Source organism: Mytilus galloprovincialis, chromosome 4 (genome assembly GCF_965363235.1).
Source record: "Mytilus galloprovincialis chromosome 4, xbMytGall1.hap1.1, whole genome shotgun sequence".
Lineage (NCBI taxonomy): Eukaryota > Metazoa > Mollusca > Bivalvia > Mytilida > Mytilidae > Mytilus > Mytilus galloprovincialis.
The window spans coordinates 50,792,187-50,817,234 of record NC_134841.1 but is presented as its reverse complement, the minus strand read 5'-3'; the positions used below and the strand labels follow the sequence as shown (position 1 = coordinate 50,817,234).

The 25,048-nt window shown below is 31.6% G+C and overlaps 2 protein-coding genes across 2 annotated transcripts in view; one reads left to right on the top strand and one right to left on the bottom strand.

Moving 5' to 3' along the window:
• Positions 1 to 25,048, top strand: part of LOC143072380 (uncharacterized) — a 230,978-nt gene that overhangs the window by 44,716 nt on the left and 161,214 nt on the right. The gene's annotated exons all lie outside the window — the stretch shown is intronic.
• The window catches only part of LOC143072376 (sodium- and chloride-dependent neutral and basic amino acid transporter B(0+)-like), a 35,217-nt gene continuing 12,657 nt past the window's right edge, over positions 2,489 to 25,048 (bottom strand). The window contains exons 7-16 of the mRNA XM_076247274.1: positions 24,177 to 24,315; positions 20,881 to 21,015; positions 19,700 to 19,803; positions 16,347 to 16,584; positions 14,739 to 14,867; positions 14,054 to 14,153; positions 9,840 to 9,973; positions 8,843 to 9,010; positions 6,748 to 6,915; positions 2,489 to 3,005 (exon numbers count right to left, since the gene is read on the bottom strand). Coding sequence (XP_076103389.1) covers positions 2,952 to 3,005; positions 6,748 to 6,915; positions 8,843 to 9,010; positions 9,840 to 9,973; positions 14,054 to 14,153; positions 14,739 to 14,867; positions 16,347 to 16,584; positions 19,700 to 19,803; positions 20,881 to 21,015; positions 24,177 to 24,315 — 1,369 coding nt within the window. The 3' untranslated portion in view covers positions 2,489 to 2,951. The remainder of the gene's footprint in view (positions 3,006 to 6,747; positions 6,916 to 8,842; positions 9,011 to 9,839; positions 9,974 to 14,053; positions 14,154 to 14,738; positions 14,868 to 16,346; positions 16,585 to 19,699; positions 19,804 to 20,880; positions 21,016 to 24,176; positions 24,316 to 25,048) is intronic.

Genomic DNA, 25,048 nt, shown 5'->3' with positions numbered 1-25,048 from the left:
TATGCAGTTCATGCATGTTCTTTTGCATTTTTTTTTAATTTTTTTTGGTAAAGTTGCTAAATATTTTAAAACAATTGAACTCCCACTTTATGTTTACTTCCGATATCTTCAATTTCAGCGTTCATAATACAATTAATGTACTACTGATCGATATGCTTAATACAAGAGATTAGCATATTTAATTAGCGTGAATTAAAAACAAGTTAGAATATAAAGTTTTAGTTTCAATTACAATTGAACGTTTTTATATTAATTTGATAGTTAAGTTATGTTGATCTGCTATATGCATTTGTATCTAATAAACTTGACCAACTTTTTAATAATAGTCAGACCGTACGCGTACGGTCCGACCGTATGAGTATTTTGAAAAAGTACGCATACGGTCCAGACCGTACGCGTACGGTCCAAATACTCATACGGTCTGGAACATATACATAAAAAAGAGAACACAACTGATACTTTAATTATAATTGTTTTCATGTTCTTTGTACAAACCAAATACATAGAGACAAAATAAGACCGCATTCATCAGTGTTTCTCGCACAATTGTTTGTTCTTTCTGAAAAGACTTTCAGAAATTCATCTTATTTCAAATAAATAAGACTTTTTGGGTTTTATAAAAAAAAAATTTAAAAATTGCCTTCCGTCGAGATTTCTATATATTCCATTCAGATATACACATAGTATTGATACAAAAGTATTTACACGTTTGACTTTCCTACACTTTACATAAGTATTCCCCATTCCAAACTTAACGACAAATTGAAAGAGTTGGTATTGCTTTGATAAAAAAAAAATGGCCAACGTAGATACAAATATCTTGTCTTCGGGAGAGATAAAATCCTGCTTTGTAAAAAATCACTCCGATTCAAACAAAAAATTCTCTGAAACAGACATAATCAAGATGCTTGATTTCTTGACAAAAAACCTAATTCTCATGTGTGAATGATGTGTTTTTCAACAAAATATCGGTATTCTAATGGGAACCAACTGTGACCTTTTTGTCGACTTGTTCCTTTATTCTTTTGAGGCTGACTTCATACAGAAACTTCTTAAGAAGAAAGAAAAGTTTGCAGTATCCTTTAACTTTACTTTCCAATATATAGATGATGTTCTCTCACTAAATAATTAACTATAACAGATAAAGTTAAGTTTGTCTCATATCTTGACTTACATCTAGAAACTGACAATGAGGGTCGGTTGAAAACAAACCTTTACGACAAAAAAGATGATTTCAGCTTCTCAATTTCCATTTATATGTAGCAGCATTCCAGCAGCGCCTGCATACGGAGTATATATGTCCCAATTGATACGATACTCCCGGGCATGTATTTCCTATCATGCTTTCCTTGATAGAGGGTTGCTGCTCATAAGTAAGCTATACAACCAAGAGTTCCAAATGGTAAAGTTGAAAACATTCCTTCGTAAATTTTACGGACGCAATCACGAGAGGTTTGAAAGTTATGAAATATCTGTTTCACAGATGATAGCGGATATGTTCCTTATGTCGTATTACCAATGTTACTTCAACTGATCGGGCGGAGCTTATGTTTTAATTTGCATAAGGACAGTCCACTTGAAGATGTTTGTGATAAGGATGATTTCCGTCATAATTATTATTGAATTCTAATCACCAATCAGTATCACCAAACGCATTTACAAACAGAGTGTATGATACGGGAAGAATAACTGGACACATCATTGATGAGTTTATCCCAAAACTCCTGTCTATAGATGGACTGGTCTTAAATAAGCGAACATTTTAAAACCCGCCCAGTCAAGTGAAATAAATATAGTAATAACTACCATCTCCTTTCCTTTTCACAAAAAGAGCCTTCCATGACTAAAAATAGTGCTTTTGATGTCATCGTTTACTTAGATAGAAATATTTTTGTTTGCTCATATAATGGTTTTTAATTGGTGGTCTTTTACCTGCTAAACTGATTTGTTTACCATATATTGAAATATAGTTGGTATTTTGCTCATTATCATAAATAAACAATCAGTTTATAAAAACAATAGTTTTTTCAATGGTTACTGAACCTAAATACCAGAAATAGAGGATTATCCAGTCACATTCTTGGTATAATATGAAGCCTTAATGAAATGCTTCGTCGTCGCCTCTGCATCCAACGGATGAACATCCTTATGTGTCTCAATTTGTGACTTTCGTCGCAAGACACGTGAAACAAAAAAGTATGGAAATCAAAGTAACAACATATTTACAATGATACTGTAGTATTATAACATAACTACTTGATATTTTTTTCATTTAATTCTATGCATACATTATAACAGTTAAATATGTAAGACTAAGGGTTAATAATAATATTTCTGGCGTAAACGTTAAATTCAAATATATGTATGACAAGTACGGTCGCCACTTCTATAGAAGAAAAGGTTATGTATTCCAATAAATGTTAAGTCAAGATCAACTGAACAAAAATAAATAGTAAGCATACACATCCCCAATGTCATATTTTTATTCATTAGGCAAAGTTCATGAGTGCAGTAGTAGATACAAAAATCCCTTACATTAAAATGAATTACTAGTATATTATATAATGACCATAAGACAGAATTTTGTTTTGAAAATGAAATCTTTTAGTTACAAATAAAAAATGCCAACTGCCATAAGTAAAAAAGACGAATACAAAAAAAAAAAACTACTGCCATGTGTAAAAATTGCAAAGTCCAGTCTCTTCAACATACGTTTGGTAAAATATTTACATGGACTTAGATTTGAGAACGGGATCGATCTGAGACTTGACTGTGGCGGACATAGAAGTGAGTTCATACAATTTCTTGTTGCGCTAATTACTGAAAATATTTTTTTTTCTAAAACCCATTTAATTCATATATATATATATATAGTCCTCCTGCAGTATCAGAATATGAAAATTAAAAAATATATCCATCAGTATTAGACACTTTCCTGGTTAACTAAGTTTTCACAGCCTATCACTAACATAGGCAAGATTTTCTTTTCCAGGCTTGTCATACATCTGAAATAGACGATAGACATAAAATAACTATATACATGACTCATTTATGTTTATTTTTATTCGTTCAGTACTTGACAGTTTAAATTCAAAGATAGCTTATAACAAGTTGTTTTATTTTGTGAGAGATTCACCCTTTAAGCGAAACCGTTTTTAATTTTACAAATGAACTCTATCACAAAGCAACTTAATGGTTTAACGAAACGATCATGTCTTTGAAACGACTCATGCGGAAATCGGAAAGACTCTGGCGTAAACACCGAAAACCGTGTGATTACGAAATTTATAAATCATCCATGAACAAATACCACCATGAACTTAGAAATGAGAAACATTCCATTCTTAGTCAAAAAGTACTTTCTTTTAAAGGTGATTCTAAAAAGCTATATAAATTCGTAAAAGACTTAACAGGCAGTAAGGCGGAAAATCCGATGCCAGCCGTTGAAAACGAAAACGAACTTCCCGATAAATTTGCGGACTTCTTCATGAACAAAATAAAAACAATTCGTGATTCTCTGAGAGACTTTGACGATTACAAACCATTGTTCAAAGACGTTCCGTTATTTACATCATTTAAACATCTTTCAGAAGACGAAGTTAAGACCATTATAAATAAATTGCAATGTAAATCATGCGAACTTGACATTTTGCCTACTATACGAAAGTACTTAAATCGTTCCTTAGTGAATTGTTGCCTGTTATCACAAAGTTAGTTAATTTGTCTCTTAGTCAAGGCGCCTTTACATTAAGATGGAAGCAAGCGGTAGTCAGGCCTCTGCTGAAAAAGGCTGGTCTTGAACTAATTTACTCAAATTATAGACCAGTAAGCAACTTGTCTTTCCTGTCTAAATTAATTGAAAAATGTGCGCTATATAGACTGAATGAACAAGTGAAAGATCATGATCTCCTTCCTACAAACCAATCTGCGTATCGTCAATTCCATTCGTGCGAATCGGCCCTTCTACAACTCGTTAATGACATACTCGATGGGATGGAACATCAAGAAGTCACCGCTATGATCGCCGTTGATTTAAGTGCAGCATTCGATACTGTAGATAATAGTATTTAGATAAAAGTACTCGAATATCAGTACGATGTAAATGGAACCGCACTTAAATGGATCGATTCCTATTTGAGACCTCGAAGCTGTCGTGTAAATGTCAGCTCTACAACATCATCAGAGCGACAACTTGAGTGTAGCGTACCACAGGGAATTGGCTTAGGTCCCTGGCTTTATTTAGTCTACGCCGGAACTCTATTCGACATTATTCCACCATCTATTACTGTGTACGGATTTGCCGACGACCATACTGCTAATAAACGTTTCGTGCCAACATTAACAAATGAGATGGATGCAATTCGTGACTTACAGGACTGCGCTGTTCATATAAACACCTGGATCAACAATAACAAACTAAAAATGAACAATGCGAAAACAGAATTTATTCTCTTTGGCAGTCGACACCAACTCTCTAAGTGTCAGACAAAAGAAATAATCATTTGTGGAGATGCTATAAAATCAAAAACATGTATACGGTACTTAGGAGCTTTTCTGGATGAGACTCTAAACTTCAAAGACCATATTACTAAAAAATGTAAAACAGCAATGATGAACTACTACAAAATAAAGTGCATAATATCCTATCTATCGAAAGAAGCAAATGAAACTTTGGTCTTATCTTTGGTTATATCACATTTAGATTATTGCAATGTTATACTTTTTGGAATTTCACAAACTGATTTATATAAATTGCAACTTATACAGAATATGTGTGCCAAACTTGTGTTAAACCGTTCTAAGTATGATAGTGCCAAGCAGGCATTGTTTGTCTTACACTTGCTTCCGATCAAAGCCAGAATTACATTCAAAATCTTAACATATATGTACAACTGTCATGTAGGTAATGCACCGTCATATTTGATCAATTTGTTAAATCCTCAAGTGTCGAAAAGTTCATTAAGGTCGTCAGAGTCATCTATTGGGTGTTATGCAGTCCCATATAACAAAAAGAAAACTTTTTCAGATAGAAGCTTTAGTACTATTGGGCCAAAATTGTGGAATGAACTAGGTACAAATGTAAGAAACTCTGAATCTTTGTAAATAACAAATAAACAGTGTATATTTTCAAATTTTCAATTTTTGGTATAGTACATACATATTGTATTTTTGTATAGTATTTTTGTATTTTATATGTCATTTATGTACAACGCCATTGCATACATATTGTATATGTAGAAATAGGCGTTTAATTAAGTTTTCATGTTTCATGTTTCAACTTAATTCATCGGGTGCGTGTTTCCAGTTTTTTTGGTGATGATAACATTATAACAGTGAGAGGCGAAACATAACACAGGTACTTTCAATCTTCTAAGTCGGAAACTCCATGGTAAAAAATGAAAGTCAAAATAGACAACCAACAGTACGCAAAATACAATATAGGAAACTAAACATCAAGCAACAAGAAGGGTAAGCAGATCCCGCTCCACATTTGGCATCCGTCTCGAGTTATTAAAAAAAAATGTAACGTGTTACTGTGTATGTTTCAGTTTCAATAGTTATTCTAAATTTTGATTTTACTATCCACAAATTATAAAACACCTGCCGTGTAAATATTTATATGTATAAATATTCTAGTCTATCGTTTTTGAGAGCGGACTCTTATGGTTCTTTTTGTCGTCAATACTCCTCAATTTGTTAATAATTTTACCTGTTTCTAGTATAATCCTACTTTTCATACAAAAATAAAATACATGCTCAAACTTTCGATTGCATTCATATACCTAACATTTGAATAAAGTTGGTACCAATCACAGCAGAGCTATCACAGGTTTTTGGTGTATTGGGTTACATTTTTTGCTGCGAAGCGTTTTCGTTTTTTATGATTTAATAAAATACAAGTTTTATTTTGAAGCCTCTGTTGTGTGTCTTAAATGTTAACAGAAGTGAAACTAACAATAGGAAATTCAGATTTCTAGTTGGATATAGTTATCAAAGGTACCAGGATCATAATTTAGTACGCCAGACGCGCGTTTCGTCTACACAATACTCATCAGTGACGCTCATATCAAAATATTTATGGAGTCATTCTGATCATTTCTTCAAATCTTTGCGAAATCGCGTGAGGCATGATTGCTCACAAATAAACGACAGGAAGTCTTTTCTCGATTGTATGCCTATTCTTTCTTTCTTGAAGTAAGGAAGATAGCTTGCGTAAGCATGGTAAGGTTATGGAACTCAATTTTTTGAGATACTTGATTTTTAAAAAATGGCCGTAAAAGACTCGGGCTATTACCTTTTATTTAGCATTGGCATAACGTGAGTCCCAAATCGTAATAAAAAAATCTAGAATCTGCCTAATGATTTATTTGTGAGTCTTCTATGAAAATAAACGTTGATGATATGGGGTAAAATATATTACCTTTATCTTAGAACAAATCCTTAACCTGACCTGAGTACATACTTAATATCATGAGACATTGAGACACTATTAGAAGAACCATAGATGTCAGTATTTTATTCGGTATCGATAATTGCTGTATAATATTTGTAATCAAAAGTAACTGTATGTAATCATTATATATCAACTGTGCGTGCGTTGTCAAATTTCAAAACAAAAATAAAAACGTGCGCCAGGTACAATCAGAAAAAAGTAAACTGTTGGAGCTTTTTTCCATTTATAAATGCATAAAACACTATATTTTTACCACACATAGCGTTCGGAAAGAACGATATCACTATTCTTACCTCTACGTTTATATCGTTTGGTGATACTTCGTTTTCCAAAGCTTCTTTTCCATGCGGGTCTACTTCAAAGGATGTGTCCCACTTGTCAACGTATTTCTTTGCCTCTCTCCTGTGTTTAACAAGTGCAGGGCCCCACTCATTTGTAGGGGTCGTTAAGTACTTCATACGCTTAAATGAGTAAAAAGCAAGTAGTATATAACATCAAAAACAATAAAAAGAAAACTATTATGAAGTCAATGCTATAGTTTAATTCTCTTAAACATCCAGGTTTCCCGGAGAGAAAAATAGGAAACTTTCCACGATTGGTATACATGTTAAGATATTCAAGGTAGATAATTATATATATCGTTGTTTACAAGATAATGTAAGCATTTATGGCATACGTTTTTCGATTGAAATGTGTTTTATTTCTTCAAAATCTTTCAGCATTAATGTAATATAGTTTTTGGTTGTAAATTGTTTTGTTTCTCAAAATTAAACATTCCAATATTAATTATCATTCTCTCATCAGGTCTTTCTTAGAAAAATGTTATTTTATTGAAAACAGCGATTTTGACAATGACAATAACAATAGACCATGTGTTGGAAAAATCCATCAAAACAGTATTTATGAATATGTCCCTATAATTAAAAAAGAATAACTAAATATATCGTAAACCTTGAAAAGTTTGTTTAGTAAATTGTGTTGTCAAACATGATAATATTTAATAATCAAAAAGTTGCCGATGTCATTTATTCTTTCAAAGTGTTGGAGGAATCCATATGCTTCTAAAGGTGAAACTTGCTATTTTATAAAACCACAACTTGGCAACTTTATTATGTAACACAAGTACCGGTTGAAACTTAAGAAAGCATTAGTGATTAGGAAATTAATGGGGGAAATATTCTGTGGTGACAGTTCCAATTAGAACGTTTGTGATGTAAGACAGGTTCTTTGGAACAGATAATATGAACGAACTTGTCACGCCTACAACAAAACCGTTTATGGTTTCAGTCAAGATCATTTTTAGGATCCGGTATTGCTCATCATTCTTATTTTGCTGTTAAGTCATATGGATCGAGTTAATTGAAATAAAACTGTTCAAGAAATTATTGAACCATGGACGAACATATTCTAAAGTGAATTTGTACAGTTTCAGTGATTTTGAAATAACCCTTGAAATTATCCGGAATTTTATACAATCACTGAAAATATTTCTAGAAATTTTGTTAAATACCTGATGACAAATTCAAACTTAAAGAACTTATATTAAAAATGTATTTACCTTATTTCAAATAAACAAATGATTTTAAAATACATTTTTCAATGAATAATACTTGTTAAAACTATCGTACAATGATTATAAATAATCGGCATATGAACTGATATCAATACTACAATTTACTTATTTTTACATGATTAATTTAGGTGACATCTGGTACACAATTGACCTGGACAGGCACACATATTTTTTTCACATCTATACTTTTCATAACATCCACATTTAAAAAAGACCTCGTCCATCACAAATATAAAACAATTTAACTGAGGCATTAGATTGTCAAAATATACAGCTGACAAACTAAAAAACAAGAAATCAGTAATGGAAGTTGGGTTCTAGTGTATGACCCTAAAAATGTCATGTTTGGAAACAAGACTATGTTGTACATGTCTCTCATATAGACATAATATTTGATACCTTCATTTTTACCTATACCTAGCTATTGTCGTTTTCTTTACTATTATTTTTTTTTGTGGATATGAATGTCTTTTAAAGACTGCAAGTTAATAATACAGCATGTATTCACTTTTGATTGATGAATTTTCATGTCACAATAAGATACTCCCGTCCTGATAGGCATGTTATTTGCCACTGGATCACATAGTGTAAACCAATCAGTGTCTTACTCTTACCATATTTGTTTTTCTTCTCTCTCGATAATTGTGATAAATCCTAAATGTGACGCTTAAAAGTCGCATAAAACACCAACAATTAATCAATCACTTCATATTCATATGAATAATGTTGTTGACGCCCTCAAAATTTTGCAATTTTATGCACCTAACTAAATGATATGTCACGTGTTCCTTCAACTAAAACTTGCTTTGACATACCTCTCCAAAACTTCCTGGTGTTCTAATGAAGACACATAATGATGCAACAAAGATTGTAACTAGAACAAACATCGTCATCATCCATCCTAACGCATCTGCCCATTCTGGATATTTATCACGTTTATCTGAATACCCTTCATATGTTGCCCAGGAAAATATCAATACAAACTGAAAATAAATAATACAGAAAATATTGCAAGGTTAATTTGCATATTTTTTTTTCACCACTGAATAATGCCAAGCCAAAAACAAAAACGGAAGAAGGAAATGACCTATCCAAGAAAAGTAACGCTAGAAGAATTGAAAATATCAAATTGAATACTAGTACAATGAGATTTATGGCGGGTGGAAGTCATCATATGATCTAATAAATAATGAAGACGCTATTCCATCGATAAGAATTATTTAGGTTGATTCACTGTTTATCGCCATCTTGGATTGTAATATAACAATACACAATCGGCCGGTTGATCAAATTTGCCAGTTTACAGATCTATTGTTTATAAATGTATTAGATAATAAACTAATCATAGATACCAGGACCACAATTTTATATTTACGCAAGACGCGCGTTTCGTCTACAAAAGACCCATCAGTGACGCTCGAATCAAAAAATGTATTACTATAAACAAAGAAAAATCAGTTCATGGTTGTCGTCGGTTCATGTCTGTCATATATGTTTTTCGTAAACTGTTATAAATGAGGCCGATGGTGTTGTCAATTGAATTGTTTAATATTTGTCATGTCGGGGCCTTTTATAGCTGACCACAGGTTATGGGGTTTTCATTGTTGGAAGCCGTACGTTTGCCTATAATACTTTACATCCACTTCATTTAAATTTTAATTGATAGTTGTCTCATTGGAATTTATACCACATCTTTTTATTTTTATTTTATAATGGTATTATTTTTATACCATTGTATATTATTGTACTATTTAAACTGTTTTAAGATTTTCCGATTAATATCGTAATTTTATCAACATAATATCTACTCACAGTGACAGCCAAAGGAGTGAGCAAGCACCAGCAAATTGCCCACCACCATTTAGCAACAAACCACGGGAAACTGACTGGTCCACAAAAGCTTTTTCCGATCATTGTCTCAATATCATCCAAAAATCGTCTTACTCCTAAAAACCAGCAAAATGATCATTATAATAGAAAACAACCTTCCATCATTTACACTATATGTCGAAGTTCATAATGTCATTTTGAAATGTTAAAAACATTTCCCTATTCCTGACAACACAATTTTTATATTCAAACAATAAAAATAAAATTTATATTTGTTCATACTGTGCCAACACGTAGTTTATGTTGTGATAGTTTCAAAAATATAATAAAAATGATAGGTCATCGAGCATTTTCTCAAGCTCCTGGTTTTGACAACATCAGTATGTGATTAGACGCTAAACTAAATAATGAAATAATAAAATAAATGACGAGAAGATAGCTTTTAGAAATGCTTCGATGATATCAAAAGAAAAGATAGGGTAACCGTACGGTTTTTTCCCGACTAATATACAAAATAGCAAAAATGCATGTAGATTCCTTCAGAAATTGCACCATTTCAGAGTTACATCCCCTTTAATGCAAATTTAAAAGGATTAAAAATCAAGAAGAAAAACTGCACTAGGAAAAATAGAAAGCATTTACACATGATAACTAATAATACCAAATCATTTACTAGTACTTTTAACATGTTTGTCATCGGCTAACTAAAGGAATTTGTTTAAACTATTCTAATCCTCATACCCAACAGTTTTATTTTAAAGAATAATAAATGTTCAGAGCTAATACCATTGCCTAATTGAAAAATGTACAAACACATAACAATTTGCCTTGTAAAACATTTATAACATGTGTTTGGTAGATCAACACGTCTCCCTTAACCCGTGATTGAATGATTAATTTACAACCCAATCAAATTTCTATCACCATCACTGGAATCCTAAAATGCAATTTAACACCTTTTGGCTTGAAGACGAATTTTTAAAAAAAGCTTGAGACAAACTGAATGATATCAGATACTTTAACGGTGTTTTGTGTTGAAAGTATTTAAGTTCTGTTTTATAACAGATATTACATAAACTTATTATTATCAATGATTCACGAAAATGAGATCATAGAACTTATAGATTTGTTCACCTTAAATATATTTTTTGCTCATAGTATGTACGAAACAGATACACTCACAAATATAAACGTTGACCAATAAAGCATGAACGATCCAAGTCAGATAAGCAACACTTGAAAAGTAAACCAAATACGGACAAGAAATCAAAATATCCTTTCGACAATGGTATACTGAAGTTTTCCTGGGATTGGTTCATGAAAAAATTTTGGTTTCAGACAGTAACTTGTGTATACTTATATGGATCTCTATGAAATTGAAGCACACGTTTCCATACCATAAAGGGAAGGTTGTGATTGATGTTAGGGGTTATTACCCTAACAGTTAAGAAGATATTTGTCAAACTATTACTTTTTGTTTTATTTCTTTAAAAAAAATATCTTTGGGTGGATTGATATGCTGAATCTAACCATGTATTAAGATTTGGAATTTGCCCAATTTCAATTTTTTTATTTCTTAGACATCATCCATTTTTGTGTCCGAGACATAAACTATGCGAAATATTTAATCATAATCCAAATTCAAAGCAGTATTTCCCAATTTATAGATATGGCAAGTACATTTATAGTTTAAAATAGATATATATGCAGCATCAAGTTAGAAATTATCTCTATATATAGTTTGAATCTAGTGTTCATTATATAATTTTGAAATTGTTAAAAATAGTTAAAGGTGAGTTTTATTGGGTTTTTTTAAAGACATTGTATTAAGGATATTTTGAAAAAAAATTATTTGATACTTTTTCTAAAAACTTTGTGGTAAGTTTGTTAGTTAATCTTAATTAATTAATTCTAAAGACTTAGATAATAGTGCCCATTTATGCATACATAAATTAGATTATAGGTGAATTTGGATATGCACAATCTTACCGTGTATTTAGATTTTGGTTTTTGGACCATAATAAGTCCAATTAAGAATTTTTCAGTCCTTTGACCACATTTATTCTGCGGCAAAACCTAAAACTGTGGTCGTAATTCACAGAGTATTTTATTAGGCAATTGTGTACATGAATTCTAGCATAGTGAGCGCTTTTTGAGTTCTTAAGATTAAGTTATTCGGTACCTTGCTCCCATATTTTTTCTTTATGGATGGTTGTCTCAATCATACTACAAATCATTATTATACTGATATCTTAACTTGAAGAATTAGTATTCGAAACTATTAACAAGTTATTAAACATGTAAATGTAACCTGTATATAGTCTTCCCTAAGTTATACACATACTAATTTATAGTCCCATTGCTTAAATTCTGCAATTTCAAACATTCATGGCTAATTTATCTTAATTTCAAATAAAGTGACATTTATTTCACGTCAAAACAATAACTTATCCTGATTTCTGCTGAAAAATTCAACATACCTTTAATTGCATAAGATAAGCATTTAAGATAAGATAAGAATTTTATTAATCTAATCAAGAACCCATAAAGGGCATCATTTTATAACACAATATGATTGGAAAAAGCAAAACAGAAAGTTAATACCATACTATAACGTTATGGACAGGATCAGAGCCTAACATAACATGTGTCGTATATAACTATTATATTAAATCTTATAACAATAAAATGTTATATTATTTCATATATTTTGTTTACATCTGGATCTTATTTCTAATCCTTTAACAATGTAATTTCTTAGGCACATGAGAGTTGGTAAATGCTCATTTGTGAACAGCCAGAAATATTTCTTATCATTGGGTAGTTCTTTAAAATTAGTACAAAAAGTGATAACTTTATCAAATAATAACTTTCTCTGTTCATTATATAATGGACAATTTACTGTAAAGTGGGTCTCATCTTCAATAGAATTTGATCCATGTGATAAGCAGTGTTGACATAGACATTGAGTTCTCTCTATGTATTTTTTTCTATATCTATCTTTCTCAATTCTAAGATCATGAGCACTTATTCTCATTTTACATATAGCTCTTTTTATACTAAAATCTTTAATTGATAAATAAGCCTCCTTTACAAAGTCAGTCTTGAGGTTGAAATAATTTTCTAATTTACTATTGCCTTGTGATAAGGTTTCAGATCTTTTGACCAACCAAAATGTTTTAAAACTGTTACAAAGTTTACATTTCACAAATTTAATTAATTTATTGAGCTTTGTATCTAAATTTTGTATATCAAGTGATTGAAGTACATATCTCATAGATGAATACCAACAATTAATGTTTCCTGCATCTAAAATTTTATTACAAACATAAGCATCATTAAGTAACCCTTCGTCCAATTTGTTTAGCCTGTGTACATGTTTTACCATAGATATAATGACAGAAAAATAAAGAGGAAATCTTGCAACCTCTGATAACACTGCTAAATTTGAGGCTTTCTTATTTAGAATAAGAATATACTTTAAATATTTGAAATGTGATTTTTCCAAATAATCATTTGTGTAGATTAATTCAAATAGATAATCACTTTTTTTCTTGCAAGCAGCAGAGATAATTTTAAATGAAGACCAAATTTCACTACAATATAATTAAATTGGTTTTATTGTGTGATCATATAAATGAATTGCAGTATCAAAACTTGGATTCTGACATGGATTTTTGTAATTTAAATTTTACCTTAAAGGATTTTTAGAATAGCTCTTCTTTCCCCGGTTGAAAAAGACGTAGAAGTAAAGACTATCCCTAAATATTTACATTTATTAACACATTCTATAACCTCTTTATCTAAATAAAGAGATTTCTTCAAAAATTAGAAAAATTAGAAAAAATAATTGCATATTAAAGCATACTGGTTCCCGGAAGTTTGATAACACAAAGACATGTACTTCTGATCAGAACAACAGGGAATATGTGCCCTCCAAAATTTCATATACCTCTTTTCTATTCAAAGAAATGGTCCTATAGGGATCTCAAGTCCCCAAGCCTTCATTTGATACAAAAACTACCCAAATATTTCACCTATTGACAAAGATACAGCTATGCGGATGAATTATGTTGTTTAAAATAAATTATGTACTTCTTTCTTGTATGTTCTTTCTGACCAGGTCTGAACTAGTGGTTCTATACTTTAAACTAAATTTGTTGACGCGAGCTTAATTTTTTAGCAATAAAACATACCATAAACGTAACCAACCGAAATGCATTCCAACAATGCAATAACTAACACGTTCCAGCCTCCAGAATAATCGTCCATTACTGTCAGCATGTAGTTACCTCCCTATAACGATCAACATACATGAGAGGCAAACATAATACATTTAAAGCTTTATCAATTTATTTATAATTAATCAAAATAAATGTAAACATGATAGGTGCTACAGTGATCCATAGTCCTTATTCGTTTAGTTGATATCAAAATATTCGAAATATATATAAAAAAAAAATAATAATAATAATAAAAAAAAGTAACAGCCATTCGAGGGAACTTTTTGATATAAATATAGGTCCTATTTTCTACAAAATATCTCACAGGTATATAAAGATGTGGAATGTGTATATAAGTGTATTGCCTTGCATCATATTTGACTTTTGCAAATTGCGATGCCTATTGTGAATGAAAAACATTCAGGTGAAAGAGCCATATTTTTATTACACAAAGAAATCAACAAACAACCATAGACAAATTAAAACTAACAACATATTTGACTAAAAAATCGACAAAAAGATGAGATTGTTGAAGGAGATTGTTAAAAACAAATAACGTACATATCTGCAATAAACAGCAAAGATAAAATCACTCCTAAATGGTTTGTATCTAGTGTGTGTTTTATTGACGAAAATGGCAATAAAAGTTAGAACTTACATTAGTTGTCAATGTCAAACCAAGCAGGAAGAACGTAAAACAAATTGTAACAACGGTCACAAATTTGTACTTTCTCAAAGTTGGAAATCTATCCAAGGCTGAAGTTGTCACGGTCTCTACCAACACAAACTAAAATAATACAGAAAAAACATCTATTGATGTCAATTAATAAAGCGAACAACAATTACAAGTGCGTTTGGGAATTTACACAATTATTTTTTGGAAGTGATATAATTATATTATTCCATACAATGATGGGGCTCATTTTCCCTAAGTTTTTTAGAAGATCAAAATCCGAAAGTTGTTTTATGATAATAGTTAAATGTCAGATTCGAGTTATGATAAACATATTTTTAGAAAACTAAAGGTCAGCATTCAACATTTATGTTGAAGGCACAGGTTTTCATTCAGTATAGCAAACTTTACATGCTTTTGTAATATGTTGTATTTGCGAGCATCCTTTTCCAACATGAATTAGTTTTTATTTCAAATACAAAGCATCATTTTGCTTTCGATGCATTTTATCTTTCAGATAAGGATACCTTTTTGTATTTATTTTCGATAAGTATTCCAAACTTACCACAATCTATCATAATGAATGTTTTGAGCAATCTTTAGACATTCGATGAGCACTCTTTAGACATTCGAAAAATGGATACATGTACAGAAATACAACGTTATATTGTCAGAATCTTACATATATGTTACAATAATTTGTACAAAAAAAACGCAAAAATTGTTATAATGGATTAGTTGTGGTTTTACTTAATGGGACTATTACGAAATGTGAAATGCTTGCGGCTCCACTAGTTTAATCTGAGCTTTAGGGAATTTTTGTCTTGCAATCAAGATGTATTGAAATTTGACTGCTAAACACACAACATTATATATTTAAGTTCGGTCATTAGCTATTATCCAAGCCGTGATATATAAATATATTAAAACCTTCCAATAACAATGCATCTCCAATTGAATTTGAAATCACTTTGTTCTGAATCTTTGATTGTCCTAGCGAAGAGGTTATATCTTTCCTTTGAAATTGAAAAAGAAGTAAATTCGGCAACCCTTTCCCATTTATGTTAATTATATTAATGTACTATGATAAAATGACCACGTGCAGAAATGTCAATTGTTATTACACTTTGATGCCGTACACATGTAGAAAGTGACATTTTTGACTTAGACTTAACATTTTAAACATAGTTCTTTGGCACAATTAAATATAAGTTACAGCCTTATTCAAAAAGATATTTAAACAAACATAAACATCTTGTAGCAATTAAATAATCGGTTTGGTAGGGGTGAACATTTCTAATATCAAATAATAATGACAAGAATTGAAGATACGGCTATAGTTACGTTTTATTAGTTTTTTCGTCATAGGATGCAGGTAAAATACAAAATAAATATTTAAGTCAACACTGCTGTCTGACAGACTAGTGGTGTCTATTCAACAACTAAAGTATGTTATTGGATTGATTTATAATAGTTACTGATTTTTTTAATTTTAAAGGCAAAAAACAGTGGATGCATCGTACCTTATCCGTTCATTTTCGTTATCATATTTTTGTAAACAGTTCTGATAAAAATAGGCATACATATACATACCTCACTGTCAACTCCCAGTGTAATCAGCATTAAGAAAAAAATGATGGCCCAGAATGGAGATGGTGGAATTTTTGTTACAGCATAAGGATATACAACAAAAGCTAGTGACGGTCCACTGTCTGCTACCTCACCTACTGGAACATCTAAAGTGGTAGCTAAGTTTCCAAGATAAGAAAAGATTACAAATCCAGCAAAAAAACTCGTCAGACAATTACCAAAGGCAACTGTTATTGCATCCCTGAAAATACGAAGTGATTAATAAAATTAAATCTCTGTCAGGAAAATGATTTGACATTATCATATTATTCTAAACAACTAAAAGAACAGTAAAGAGACTATTAAATCTACTTGCTAGTCTTAAATACATCGATCGATAAGATTGCCAAAGAGAAAACTACCTGTCGGACTAAATGATGTAGATATAATAGCTATATGTCCTTCAACAATATGCAAGCAAATACTAAATATTGTAGTAGAATGTTATTTTTTCAATTTGATCTTGAAGTGGGTTAACTTCTGTTATTTTAGCAGATAGTGTTACAGCACGTTTTTTTTTATTCATTTATGCCACTGTCCTATCGGTTTATTCCCTATTTCTCACTTTGTTCTAACAATTTAAGGGTTTATATAAATGATTCTGATTGTCCAGCATTATTTTCTTCTGTTATATTTTATAAAATAACAACACAATAATTTTGTATTTTTTGATATCAAAACTAAATTATTACTAAATGTAATTTCTACGTTAGCGTACTACCAGTCTGGAGTCAAAAGTGTTTCCCTTACCGGATTTCCCTATAATTTTATAAAAAAAAATATTTTTAAATAAAAAGGACTGCTGAAGATATTTCTTTTTCAAGTTGAATGATGTTTCCAATTAAATAGAGAAATGTATTATTGCAAAATTACGAAATATATTTATAAATATTGTTTAAGACAAATATAAATTGTTGTACGAAAAACGTGTATGGGTATACAGGCAAAAATGACACTTTATTTAAAATTTCTATGCTAACAATGATTTCTTAGTATTAACATGTCAGAAAAATATTTCATAATAACCATTACAACTGTTCATATATTTTAAAAAAAATCAATATATCATCGAACCAGACCTCAAATTAATTGTAAACAAAGGTTTAAAGAATTGTGTTGAAATAATAGAAGAATTTGGGATAAGTGACACACTTTACCTAATGCTAGTTTGACATATATCTATAACGTTTATATATATAACAAACACTGTACTTTCGTTAATTATTCTATTTTGCATTTTTTAATCAAATGTATACGACTATGTTGTTCTTATACTAGTTTTCATGTGCAATCAGACTGAAAGATTTGGAGAGTGATTTGATAAATAAGAGTGCATCCGCTGAAATGTCTCACCTGCTTACAAACCATGATTAGTTTTATTTTGATATTGCTTCCAATAAAGCTTTACTACAAGTTTCAAATAAACTTGACATTATAAATGGTTCATGAAAATGAGGTTACGACCAGTTAAACCAAGAGAGACATGTTCAACCTACTATCATAACATAAACCAAATACAGTTGACATATGGCTTATAGATTACACGACACAGAACAAGCCAAGAAAACTTAATATTGATTAATGAATCACGATAATGAGGTAAAGGTGAATTGACAGACATACACACCTTAGAATCATTCCATACATCAAATTTTGTGGACCGTATTGCTTATAGTACCACAGGAACAGACTTAACCAGGAAACAACTTAACATTGACCAATGAAACAATGACAATAAGGTGAAAAAAGACAGATATGTAAACCTTCCCATCATTCCATACACCAAATGTAGTTAACCCATTAATTTTGGTATCTAAGGAAAATGACATTATTACTGAAACTTAACATTGACTAATGAACCATGCAGAATAGGTGAAGGACATATGAAACCAGCCGGAATGACATGTACACCTAACAACCATTCCATACACCAGACATTTTTTACCTTCTACTTACACGATGAGTTGTAACTTTAACCTTTATCACTGAGGTAAGATGAGAAATTCATATGAATTTGTTTTTAAGCAGTCACCTCGTAACATGAGGCATATGCATATACAAAGTGCATGTCGCGTAGTAACAGACGATGTCTAACTTGCCAAAAAAAACTGAAAGCTCAAACAATTACTTACCAGAGGTTTAGTGCTATTAAACCAGGTTCAATCCACCATTTTCTACATTTGAAAATGCCTCTACCAAGTCAGGAATGTGACAATTGGTGTCAATGCGTTTGATGTGTTTTATCATTTGAATTTGCCATTTGATAAGGGACTTTCCGTTTTGAATTTTCCTCGGAGTTCAGTATTTTTGTGATTTTACTTTTTGCCACATCACTGGTTTCGTATACACTATATATTGCAATGTAACTTGCAAAACCCAGAATGTAGTATAGCTTCTTTATTTTTAATTTTGCAGGCAGTATGTTGGCAAAACAGAACAGCCATTCAACAAACGCATGAATGGTCATCGAAGTGACTACACCTGCAAGCCCGACCTACCCGTATGTCGGCATTTGAGACTGGCAGCTGGACACGCCCAAACTGATATCCAAAACCTTTTCTTACCATCACTATCATAGACCACAAAGAGGGTTGGTTAAGGACCGTCATACTTGCTCGGGAAAGCTGGACAGTTTTCCATGTTTTCCAAGAGGGCATTAATTTAAAAACATAGAATAAATCCATACCATCACTTATTTCTACTAACTCCTGCTTCAGCACAGGACTCATACAGTTTTAAAAGGAATTCATACCTCCTCACAAACAACAATATTGAAACAATTTACCAGTGTATTGATTCGTGATAATTTGCATAACGATCAAGATTGCTATTACAGTGTGGCCACAACATGTCAAGATAAGAATCATTTGACATCTTACAAAAATGTACTAATGAAGACGGATATAATTGTTTCATTGGCACTCATACCACATCTGCCTATATCTACTTATGAAGGATATTAGTTATTCAAAGTATTTAACATTTTGTTTATGAGTTTCCTTTTATGGTAATGTTGTACTCTATTAGACTAAAGGTTAAATGCATATTCAGGATGCGAACATATGAATATTAGATGATAATGAAACCTATATGATTTGAAATACAGACACACTGTACCGGCTTTTTTGTGTGCTAGTTAACAAGATACATGTACACATGAAGACATGTCTCGGGATATTTGCTTTTTAAATTGTTATGTTAGACAAGAAATAATTGACGACAATAAGAATACCCGTAACCTGTCCATAAACTGTATTTACGAAACGTACAAAGATGTTGTTTAGGGGAAAATAGGTTTAGCTTGACAGTGTACTTACGCTAAACAGTCATTATGGAAACGATTATAACTTGACAGAGCAATAAGTCCTCCCCACGAAGCAGACAATGAGAAAAATATCTGGACCGCTGCATCCTTCCATACCTATAAATACAAAAGTATGCGTGTTATTATTAAACAGCCATCAGTATCAATCTTATCAGACATATTACTTGGGCTTTACAAACTGTTAGTCCTTGAGGGTAGCACATGCCCAGTAGCCAGTACTAGCATGAAATACGGTTATAGTGTTAGTGAAATTTGCTAATACAAAAGTTCTTAATTTTTATTGAATTCAGGAAATTATCTCCCTCGTGCAAAGCCATCGTTCCTTGCAGGTTTTTGCTAATACTTTTGAGGATTTTGGCTTATAAACATTTTTTTATCAAGTTTTAGATTTTTTTAAAATACATTGGACAGGAGCATCACCAAAGAGACATTCATTTCCAAAATGCGCATTTAGTGCAATAAAATTGGTACCGTTATTGATATTAGATATGACTGCTATTACCATTATTGCTGGGGTCTTCAATATCGATTAAAACTGCATCTTTTGAAAAACGACCAAAATATCATCCATAATTGGAAATACATTTGAAATATTACCAGGTTAATAAGGCAAATTTCCCTATCATTTTTAATTTCCTTGAATTTTTTTTTTAACTTTTATATCAGATCACTTGACAATTTTTCACAAACATTAAGATTGTTGATGAGATTAAAACAAAAAGACATTCAGTTGATGTGTAAGTTGTGACGATTGAAAAAACATATAACTCATATATATATGACAATATTATTTTGATCATAAAATTTTGATGACAGCCGTATAAAAGAGGTCAAAATATGCTTGTCTCATCCAATTAACAACTATAGGTCACCGTACGGCCTTCAACAGCGAACAAAGCCCGTACCGCATAATCAGCTATAAAAGGCCCCGAAATGACAATGTAAATCAATTCAAACAAGAAAACTAATGGCCTAATTTATGAATAAATGAACGAAAAACAAATATGTAACACATGAACAAACGACAACCACTGAAGTACAGACTCCTGACTTGGGACAGGCACATACATACAGAATGTGGCGGGGTTAATGAGTTTATGTCTATATGGACAACGGTCAATATTTCGAATAGATCCGTGTGTGAGTTGAGTGTGTTGACGGACAATTATTTACCTGAGAATCACTGAGTTTGCTTAAGTCTGGTGTTATGTAGAATTCAATTCCAGCTGAAGCACCTTCTAAGGTCAGTCCTCTCACAAATAGGATAATCAATACAACATATGGAAAAGTTGCTGTAAAATACACCACCTAAAATATACAGTAGCTTGAGTTATATAATTTGTGCATTTGACCCTTTTTGTACATTATGAATCTGTATACATCACATGACAAAGTGAAATTGACAAGCTCGTGAATCAACCATTCGGTGTCGAGGTGTCAAATAAAATGACGCAGTAAAGGGTATTGAATACGTTTTGCAACATGCAATTCAGAATCGCACATTGGTGTGAGGTTCCAAATATTTATTACAGACCAGTTCTCGGATACTCAAATAAAGCACATATTAGAATGAATCCCACTAAAATATTAGAATTGTGATATTCTTCATACATAAAAGACAGCAGGAGTCCTGCCGACCAGTAAATAGTGTAATTCGGTAGGTTACACTCGTAAAAATGAAAACTGGATTGTAGTAACGACATTAGGAACATATTTGATGTCATCTGTAAAACGGATATTCAGTAATGGTCATCCAACTCGTGATGGCGACCGTAAAAATCTATGAAGGGATCATTTCAACTTCACCATTTGGAACTCTTGGTTTAATAGCGTCCTTGTGATCAGCAAGCCTCTATCAATTAAATCATGGTAGGATATACAAGCCCGGGAATATCGTATCAATTTGGAGATACATACTCCATATGCAGGCGCTGCTGGAATGTTGCTGCATAGAAATGGGAGGTTCATTTGGAAGCTGAAATCATCTTTTTTGTCGTAAATTTTTCAATTTTCAACCGACCCACATTGACAATTTCTAGATGTCAGTCAAGATATGAGGCAGGCTTAACTGTATCTGTTGTATCCTTTATCTCTAGTTCGATGGGTAGATCCGTTCAACATAGTCATCAAATTTTGAATTATTTAGTGAGAGAAAATCATCTACATAACGGAAAGTAAAATTAAAGGATATAGCTAACCTCTTTCTTTCTTCTTTAGAATTTCTTGTATAAAGTCAGCCTCATGAAGATAAAGGAACAAGTCGGCAAGAAGAGGGGCGCAATTAGTTTCCATGGGAATGCCGATAGTTTGTTGAAATGGGTAAAAAGGGTAAAAAGGGTTTCCAAAAGTTACTTGAAAATACATCATTTTCATTACTGAGGGCAAGTGTGAATTTTTTTCGAATACTTTTTGTATTGTGTACCTTTTTAAAGAATATATTTGTAACTTGGAATCTTAAATCTGCGATACGCAGATGCTGATGCTGATTATTAGTCTATGAGCCATTCTTGACCGTCTCATTAGTTTTAAGACTGTTTTGATATTTAAATATAACGAGCTTCAATTGCGTGATAATTAATAATTTTCATTTTGTATTCTTAGTCAAATGTTAAGAATGAAAACAAAACAAAAAGAGATGGGCAACATTCAGCACACGACACCCAGATTTGTTTTATATTCTAATGATTATCAATGGGGTCCAGTGATCTAGTTTTTTTAATTACAAGCAATTCGTGGTATGAACATTTTCATAAAATTGAAGTTTTGTCATTGTATGAGATCCAAGTGGAAGAAATAATCTGTAATATTATTTGCACTGGAACAATAAAGGAACGAAGAATAGAATATAATTTATAACAGTGTGGCTGAGGCAATTGATTGACACATTAAATTATCCATTGACTGGGACAGATTAGATGAACGTTTGTCTGTAACGACCACTGCCCACGACGGACTCACGATAGACATTTAAACTGTGGGGGCACCAAAGGTTCTCCACGCCTAGAATAATTCGAACAACTAATCAGGAATAACCTTTACGTTTAGATTTATAATATTGAAAACTTTAAAAAAAAATCTGTTTTTGTTATGTTTTGATAATTAATATTTATGATAGTGCACGTACTTTCAGAAAAAAAATATTTAACTGGCTTTAAAAGTTCCAATTCTGGTGTTGATAATTATCTTTTTTTCGGAAGTGAAAGGGATTTATCAACTGTCGAATTATGTCATCTTTTTAACTGTTATCTTGTCTGAAATTTTATTTTAGAACGAATACATGATCAACTTTCAAAAGTTGTGCACAATCAAAACATATAGACAAAATAATAGAAACTATATATATACTTCTGTCAGGACTGGATTTTTTTCGTCCTTGCAAGTTATTGGACAGTAAAAAGGGTATTGGGATCAAGCCTTGTGAAATTTGCATTTACGTAATTTTATACATACGCAAAATGTATAATTTGTTGTATACTTGAACAAGTGATTATTTAAATCCCCAGTGGAAGGCCTCTGATAGACTGAGTGAGCATAAAATCATCGCCAATGACAAAAAAGTTATAGGTATTTTTTTCAATTCAATTAAAAAGAAACGTTTTACTGTCGACCACACTGTTATGAATTTGATTCTATGTGTTCCAACAGAAGCAGACATTTCTGCAAAATGTCCTTATGCAAAAACAAGAATATTTGTTAAGTTTCTGTATATCTAAGTAAATATAGATCCAATAAATGCATTTCCGATGATATCTGAAGTATCGTATTTGTAAAAAAAAAGCTTTAATCTATATTTTGGATAAAGCATTATAAGTATAAATTAAATGTTTTTAAACAAAACAATATAGGGTTGATAATATCTATTTATCACAAATACCTTCTATGCTCTTTTAAATACGGTTCTATTTTTACGTCTTACTAGAAAGGAAGTCTGTTTTAGTTTTTGATTATATTCACTCGACAAAATATGTCATACTCGTATAAATCCGATGAAATCACTCAATAAAACACGATCCCATACAGACACTATTCCAACTGTGGAGCATTTCGAGATGTACAGACATACTTACTCATTATTCACTCTGTTTAGATCGTTCTCGATCTAGTGGTCTTTTATTTCAGTTCTTCTTAGAGGTGAGAAAAACAATACATTCGCTGGTTAAAAAATGCAGTCTAAGGGCTACAGCTGTTCACAAAAAAATCTTCCGATAAAAATTGATTGTTAGTTATACTGAAATGTTGATGACATACAAATGCTTTTTATCGTTAGATTTTTTGCTGAAATTAATTGCAGGTTTAGAATTCAAAAATTACATTGTGTAGATATCACTAAATTGTATAACAGGACAAGCAAAAATAACCTATTATACGACCACACTTTTGTTCCCGATCATATTCATTTATAAAACTAAACATAATATCTATTCAGTTAAATCCAAAAATATTTACAGACGACAACAATGGTATATTACCTTTCCTGATGTCTTAATACTTTTACTGAGGGTCAAAACAACAAATATGAATGCTGCCAAATAACATAATACTAGTTTCCAATTCACTGGACCCAAGTCATCAATTCCACCACTGTTTCCTTGACCAATAGCGACATAGCTGAAGATATAAAGAACGATAATGAGGCAAAATTCAGTTTGTTTGTTTCTTATGTAGTACGTTTTCTGATTGAGTCATGGTAAATCCTCAGTTCCTGAATAATGCTGTGATTCTTTTACTTCAGACCACGTTTTTAATTACTTGTGTATTTTATAAAAGAGGGACGAAAGATACCAAAGGGACAGTCAAACTCATAAATCTAAAACAAACTGACAACGCCATGGCTAAAAATGAAAAAGACAAACAGAAAAACAATAGTACACATGACACAACATAGAAAACTAAAGAATAAACAACACGAACCCCACCAAAAACCAGGGGTGATCTCAGGTGTTCCGGAAGGGTAAGCAGATCCTGTTGCTTATGTGATTACAAATCCGGTAAATAGTCTAATTCGGTAGGTCACATTCATGAAAGGGAAGGGGATTGTAGTTACGACGTAAGGAACATATCCGATATCATTTGTGAAACGGTTATTCCATAACGGTCAACCAACTCGTGATGGCGTCCGTAAAATTTACGAAGGGATGATTTCAACTTCACCATTTGGAACTCTTGGTTTAATAGCTTCCTTGTGAGCAGTAAACCTCTATCAAGAAAATCATGATAGGAAATGCAAGCACGGGAATATCGTATCAATTGGGAGATATATACCCCGTATGCAGGTGCTGCTGGAATGTTGCTACTTAGAAATGGAAAGTTCACAATTGGAAAGCTGAAATCATCTCTTTTG